The sequence below is a fragment of the Chrysochloris asiatica genome, unplaced genomic scaffold (genome assembly GCF_000296735.1).
Source record: "Chrysochloris asiatica unplaced genomic scaffold, ChrAsi1.0 scaffold00104, whole genome shotgun sequence".
NCBI classification, from domain to species: Eukaryota; Metazoa; Chordata; class Mammalia; order Afrosoricida; family Chrysochloridae; genus Chrysochloris; species Chrysochloris asiatica.
In genome coordinates, this window is record NW_006408622.1 from 9,307,805 (window position 1) to 9,315,350 (window position 7,546).

The following is a 7,546-nucleotide window of genomic DNA, read 5'->3' on the forward strand; positions in this document are numbered from 1 at the left end:
GTTGTTGGTGGAGTTCCTTTACTGCACTTCCACCTGATCCGCCATCTTGTTTGTTCCTCCCCCTACTTGAATATTTTTTTAATTCTATATTTTTTGTTTAATTTAGATACAGCTCTTTGCTTTATTTAGTGGCTATTCTGTGGATGCAATGTAAATCCTTAACTTTTTACAGTAAGTTTAGTGTGATCATTATACTGCTGCATGTAAAGTATGAGAAATTCATCATGTATCTTCCAGAACGTGCTTTGATTCTTCACATACATCTCCCTTGATAGATTCCCCAAGTCTCTAATTGTATCCCTCACAACTGAAACTCATCTGTTAACACTGAGTGACTTGCTATATCCCTTAGTGCATACTATTCTCCTTGCAGGGAGTGCTTTTTCCCCATTTTCCAACAGAAAAAAGACTGAGCTCCACAAACTGAAGGCGTCCCGAAGCTCTGAAGTCAAACCAGACCCTGAACAAGTAAAGGCATTATTTACTTCTTTCTTCGTGCCATAGCTGAATGTCTTGCTTTCACAGTTCTTAAGACACATGTCACCCTGATGGCTTTATATGCTGTTTCCCTGTTCCAGGCTGTGAGCTCCTTGAGGTCAGGAGCCATCTGAGTCTGTATCCTCAACAACCAGCATGGTTGTTGCACACAATGAGTCTCCAGTCAGTAATTATGAATAACCTCGGGTGATTTCCAACATGATCTTTGTTTTTCTCTATAGCACAAAGCTAGAATATAAAAGGAATCATGGATAGATAAATGATGACTGTAAGTTCTTACCTATGAATCACCTCTGCCAACATTTTTTCCATATGATTCAATGTCTATCATTTCAGCTTCAGCAGAGATCTGTGTCCTTCAAGGATGTGGCTGTGGGCTTCACCCAAGAGGAGTGGCATCGGTTGAATCCTGCTCAGAGGGCCCTGTACCGGGATGTGATGCTGGAGACCTATAGTAACCTCGTCTCAGTGGGTAAAGACTGCTCCACTCCCACATTATACTTGAGTGACCACCTTTCTTTTTTCTGTTGCTAAAAGCTGTAGAACTTCTGGAGTGTCTTATCTATTTCTTTCACGTTTATTGAGTACTTTCTATGTATCAGACACTGTTTTAGTCACTTTCAAACTATTAAATCATTTAAACCCCTTAAGAGCTTCATAAATTAGGTGCTATTGGTACCAGTGACTCATAGATTGGGAAACTAAAGCATAGAGAGGTGACATAATTTGCTCAGGGTAACCCACCAAGATTTGAACCTCAATAGTCTGGCTGCACAGTCTGTATTTATAATCTTATACTGAGCTGCCTCATTGAGTTGGCTTGAGTTTCATTGGGCCTAGACTCCAGATTCCTTTTGGGTTCTGGATGAGAAATAGGTATACAGTTAGTCTCCTCCCATGTACAACATCTGTTATGCAGCCTCTAAAATTGCATGTCCTCCCTGAGAGACCTAGAAGACCAAGGAACTCAGCCCAAGGCCTGGATCATTTCCCTGGAACAGGTTATGAAGGCACCAAACCAGATGTGATACTTAAACTGGAGGAGGAAGAAGCGCCATGGATTTCTGAGGCAGCACGCCCAGGTTGCTACTGTCAGGGTGAGTGTCATAAATCCAGCCAAAGGACTGGACCCTTTAAAATGTTGTTCAAGGTCTCTTTATGCTACTTATGCTTAGTGTTGTAGTCACACAACTGAATTATATACAATTAATAGTCATGCATCGTTTAATATTCACGATTCGTTCTATGAAACAAGACATTATGTGAGTTGGACATTATGTGGACACCAAATTATATATAGGCAGTCCCCAGATTAAGTACAGCTCATCATTATGAACCAACCCCTGTAAAGTCAGTTGTATCAAAAATTCAAGTTACTTACTAACCAACTCATGCTTCTTTGCAACATCAATCCCAGTCAGGATTTCTGAACTCTATGCTTTATGGGACCATCGACGTATATGTGGCTGACTGGATGTTATGTGGTGCGTGACTGTATGAAAACCAAAAAGCATTCAAGTCATCTTCATGCTTCTCAAAATGCCATCTTTGAAATTACCATCCTACAGCTTTCAATAGCAGCAGCAGCATTAGGATCATTGGGTAACACTTAGTGAGCATTCTTGATGTAACAGGGTCTTTTCTGAGCACTTCACATATAGCAACGCATTTAACCCTTACAACACTTGTGAGCTGCTCAGCTTTGTTACCACGTATCAATGAGAACACAATCACAGCCAGTTTAAGAAACTTACGTAAGAGCTGGCAGCAGGTAACGGATGGAACAGGAATTTGAACCCTTGTGGCCAGGCTGCAGAACCAATGCTCTGTGCCCTCTGAGGTATGTTTCTGCTGCATATGACTGTGCTTATCACCCTTTTTCCTCTTTCAAGAATTTTGTTTCATTGCAAATCCCACAAAAATGTATTTAATCAGCCCTCTGTTCCAGGTGCTCTGTAGCCTCTGTTTCTCTGCCTCCAATCCAACCTTTTCCTTCCAAGCAGAGGCTCATTTTCTGCCATCCCAACTCAGCTGTCCTCCTCATGATGTTGCTCTCTCAAAGAACTCATGTGCACATTGTTTCACAAGTGGTCTCTTTCCCAACTACTGTAATGGGACAGGAGTCCTGGTGTGGCGTTGTGGGCTATTGCACTGGACTGCAAAGTCAGTTTAATGACAAAGTCAGCAGTTCAAGCTCATCAGGTGCTCCTTGGAAACCACATACAGGGTCGCTGTGGGTTGGAACCGACTTGACGGCATTTAACCACAACATAATCTGACAAGAAAACACTATATTCACAAACCAATGCAAAGTCACAGGAACTACTAATGCTAGTGCATTTTGTTGTTTACATTCACAATCTAAGGAAATGTTAGGTTCAGTTAGAGCCTACTGAAAAATAAAGATGTAGTATTTTTCCTTTCCAAGTTTACAAACCCCTGAATTCTGTCTACCAAGTCAAGAACCCCTGCTTTTTAAGTCCTAGCTAGCTTTGTTGATTCCATTCTTTTATCTCGTTTACCATATTGCTTTCTGCCATTTTTCTTGTAACTGACTAGTCCAACATGATGAACTCCCTGATGACTACAGTGTTAGTGCTTGCCAAACTCTAATATTTTAAGAGTTTCTGATTCAGTAGGTCTGAGGTTGTCTCAATATGTCTGAGACTATGCATGTCTAACAAGCTCAGGTGGGGTTGAAGTTGTCTACTGGAAAACCATACATTCAGTAGCAAGGTGATAGATGACATTTCATCCCCTGTCCTCTATAACAGAGACAGACCAGTTAACTGTGGCCTTTTGGGTTGACTGCCTGTTTTTGTATATTAGTACACAGCCACGTCTGTGTGTCTGTATATTGTCTGTGACTGTTTTTACACAGTAGCAGAGTTGAGTAGTTGCAACAGACTGTATGGCCCACAAAGTCTAAAATATTTACTCACCTGCCCTTTTAGAACGAGCTTGCCAATTCCTGCTGTGTACTATTATTTTTAGATTACTATTCTATAATATAAAATTATTTCTCTCCATACTCTGTGACTAATGTCCCATTCCATTTGTGCCTGTTTCCAGAATCTTCTCTACTCATAGACTACTTCTCTTCATTGTGTCTGGTCACAGCTGATGCTCTCTACTCATATACTTGTGTCCTTTAAATGTGAGGCCAATTCTCAAGTAGTTTTATTCCAGGTCATAAAAGAAGAAATATTCATAAGGAATGGTTCCCTGTGCTTTATCTAGAGGACTTCTGGGAAGTTAATGTCCAGAGGAAAAGACACCAAGACCTACTTTTGAGGCAAGGTACATTCATCAGCAAGAAAACATTGTCCAAGGAAAGAAGCCACAGCTGTAATAAGGTTGGGAGAATAGCGCTTCGGAGGGCTGAGCTTTTCCCTCCAACTCAAACCCCCAGTAATTGGGTCGCATGTGGAAAGAGCTTAAAACGTAATTTAAACCTGATTGGTTTTAAGAGCAACTGTTCAAAAAAGCAATATGAATGTTTTGGATATGGGAAGTTGTTACCGTTTATAAATCACGACAGAAGACTCAATGGAGAAAACCCCTTGGAATGCAGTCAGTGTGAGAAGGTTTTCAGTCATAACCCAGCACTTATACATAAACCGGCAACCAACTCTCTTGTGTACAAACGGAAGAGGGCTCTACCGACAGAAAAACCCCATGTCTGTAGTGAGTGTGGGAAAGCATTCTGCTACAAGTCTGAGTTCATTAGGCACCAGAGAAGTCACACTGGGGAGAAGCCATATGGCTGCTCTGACTGTGGGAAGGCTTTCTCACATAAATCGACCCTTATTAAACACCAGAGAATTCATACAGGGGTCAGGCCCTTTGAATGTTCCTTTTGTGAGAAAGCCTTTACCCAGAAGTCACACCGCACAGAACATCAGAGGACACATACAGGAGAGAGACCTTTTGTGTGCAGTGAATGTGGGAAGTCATTTGGTGAGAAGTCATACCTCAATGTACATCGAAAAATGCACACAGGAGAAAAACCGTATCGATGCAGAGAATGTGGAAAATCCTTTAGTCAAAAGTCATGCCTCAATAAACACTGGAGAACTCACACAGGAGAAAAACCCTATGGATGCAGTGAATGTGGCAAAGCTTTCTACCAGAAGCCCAACCTGAATAGACATTTGAAAATTCATGCTAGGAAGAATGACTACAGGAATGAAAACCTAATAATTGTGGGAAAGCCTTGAGCAAGATATCCAGTTTTACTGTGTATCATGGAATTCATCCTTGGGAAAAATTATATCAATTTGATGAATTTGGGCAGAGAGTTTGCCATAACAGAATTCATGGTCCAATTGTGATATAGACTTTTATAGAAAAGAGCATAAAAATACTTTATAAACCATAGAAATCATCACTGTGGTGTATGAAAATGTATTAATTGGAAGGATATCAGAATACAAAACATATGTTAGGAAAGTTGGATATATTTTGCGGTGAGCCACATAATAAGTACAATTTATATTTTGGAATTATAAATGTGAATTTAATGTAAACTGACTGTCAAACACATATGCCGTATTCTGTCTATAGAATGTCATCCACCAAGGTTTTCCACACTAAATATCAACATTGTCTTTTGATGTCTGTCATAAGTATACGAAACCCCAATAATATAAACAACATGGTCAGCTTGTTTTTAAACAACTCTGACATACCACCTACATTTTCTCCACCTTTTCCTAACAAGTCTTAAAGGCTATGTTGTTGTTGTTATGTGCCGTGGAGTCGGTTCCGACTCATTGCGACCCTGTACAGGGTTTCCGAGGCTGTAAATCTTTACGGGAGCAGAAAACCTCATCTTTCTCCCATAAAACAGCTGGTAGTTTCAAACTGCTGACCTTGAGGTTCACAGCCCGATTCGTAACCACAGCGCTACCAGAACTCCTTCTTAAAGGCTACAGTGGCTGTTATTGGGCCCCTTCTTAAATAATAAAGCAATGGTCTGTTTTAAGTCTTTTATAAACTTAGAAAATACTTTACTAAAAACATAGTTATTTAAGTTGAAAATACAAGTTAAAGGAACAGTTTCACAGCCTGATGTTGGGAGAACAAAATACTATGAATTTGATTACTTAGCACCTTCACTGTTTGACAAAAAGTTCTGTGACTCTGGTGTACTGTACCCGGTTCCTATTTTCAGCCTGACTTTGTGGGTCTTATCATTCAGTACTTTTTCATGCAGAGACCAGTGAAAGAGTTTTGTTCTTTTTTTTTTTTTTAAATAAATTCAGCAGTATCCATTTATCTATAATAATGTCCTTGTGAGAATCCTGGACACGAAATCTCAAGTTTCAAAGTCTTTTTGCTTCCATGAGCTGCCATATCATCCATATAAGAAATGGCCACTTAGATCCTACTTCGTTCAAGATTTGTCTCCCTTTAAAAATGTCTGATCCAAAATGAAAAACGAGTCATAACCATAGAGATAGAAATGATTAATAAAAGAAAGATACAAGATACTTCCTACAACTCTACATCAACATATTTTAAAACAGGATATAGATGCTCTTCTATAAAAATAGTTAAGTTACAGAAATTGTAGTATGAAGTAGAAAACTTGGCAAAACAATTACCCTTGAAGAATTTGGAAGTGAATGATGATCTGCGATTGAAAAGGTTCTCAGTCTAGATGATTTTCATGAGATAAATTAGATAAATAATAAATTAGTTCTAGCTAACCTTTATGGAAGGAATAATTCCAGTATCATTTACAATATTCAATCCATGAGTTATGTTTCCAATTTACTTTATGAAGCAGAATAAATTTAATGCCAAATACTAACAAAGATAGTGGAAAAATGGAAAATTCATAAATACAGAGTCAAAATAGTAGCAAATGATTCCAGCAGTATACCTAACAAATGCTCTACTATGACAGATATGTAGACATTACTCCTAAAATGTAGAAGACAGTTCAGTAATTAGATATACAGAGTCACCAGATTGTTGTTGTTGTTGTTATGTGCTGTGGAGTCAGTTCCGATTCATAGCAACCCTGTACAGGGTTTCTGAGGCTGTAAATCTTTATGGAAGCAGAAAACCTCATCTTTCTCCTATGGAACAGCTGGTAGTTTTGAACTGCTGTTCCTGAGATTAGCAACCCGATTCGTAACCACTACGCTACCAGAGCTCCTTGATTATTAAAGATATATGTTCCTAAGTTGAATGTAGGTAAGACAGAACAGGTGCATATGGTTCTTACATAGCCTTTACTGTAAGGAAAGGCTTGAAGACTTTTTCATGATTTAAACATTTAAACAAGTGAACATGATTGTGATGAGGAATTTGTTATGAATAGGGATTGGTGAAACTTTGTCTTGTATACTTTGGACATGTTATCAGGAGGCACCAGTCCCTGAAGAAGGAATCATGCTTAGTAGAGGATCAGCAAAAAAGACGAAGATACTCAACTAGTTGGACTGACACACTGCACCAGTTGGCCCAAACATAAGAAAGATTGTGAGGATGGCGTAGGACCAGGCAGTGTTTTGTTCATAGGGTTGCTATGAATTGGAACTAAATCAAGATCACCTAACAACAGGTTAGTTCAATCAAATTTACATAATAGTAAAGGACAAGTAGCAGTTGTCCGTAAGTCAGAATTTGTAACCCGGGGATTTATTGTCGATAAATAAAATTTACAACTTAAAAGAGAAAAATCATATATATACTGTCAATAGATGCTGACAAGACACTTAGGAGAATTTGCAGTCATTTCTAACCTTGTTGTTGTTAGGTGCCATCAAGTTGGTGCCGACTCATAGCGACCTTATGCATAGCAGAAGGAAACACTGCCCGATCATGGGCCAACCTCACTATTGTTGCCACGCTTGAGCCCATTGATGCTGCCACTTTGCCAATCCATCTCGCTGGGGGTCTTCCTCTTTTACTCTGACCCTCCACCCTACCAAACATGATATCTTTCTCCAGCTACTGGTCCCTCCTGACAATATGTCCGAAGTATAAGAGACGAAGTTTGGTCATCTTGGCCTCCAAGGAGCACTCTGGCTGC

The 7,546-nt window shown here is 39.5% G+C and overlaps 1 protein-coding gene across 1 annotated transcript in view; it reads left to right on the plus strand.

Moving 5' to 3' along the window:
* The window catches only part of ZNF793 (zinc finger protein 793), an 11,328-nt gene extending 6,610 nt beyond the window's left edge, over window positions 1-4,718 (plus strand). Inside the window, exons 2-4 of the mRNA XM_006867399.1 lie at window positions 844-970; window positions 1,500-1,595; window positions 3,739-4,718. Coding sequence (XP_006867461.1) covers window positions 844-970; window positions 1,500-1,595; window positions 3,739-4,718 — 1,203 coding nt within the window. The remainder of the gene's footprint in view (window positions 1-843; window positions 971-1,499; window positions 1,596-3,738) is intronic.
* The last annotated feature ends 2,828 nt before the right edge of the window (window positions 4,719-7,546 follow it).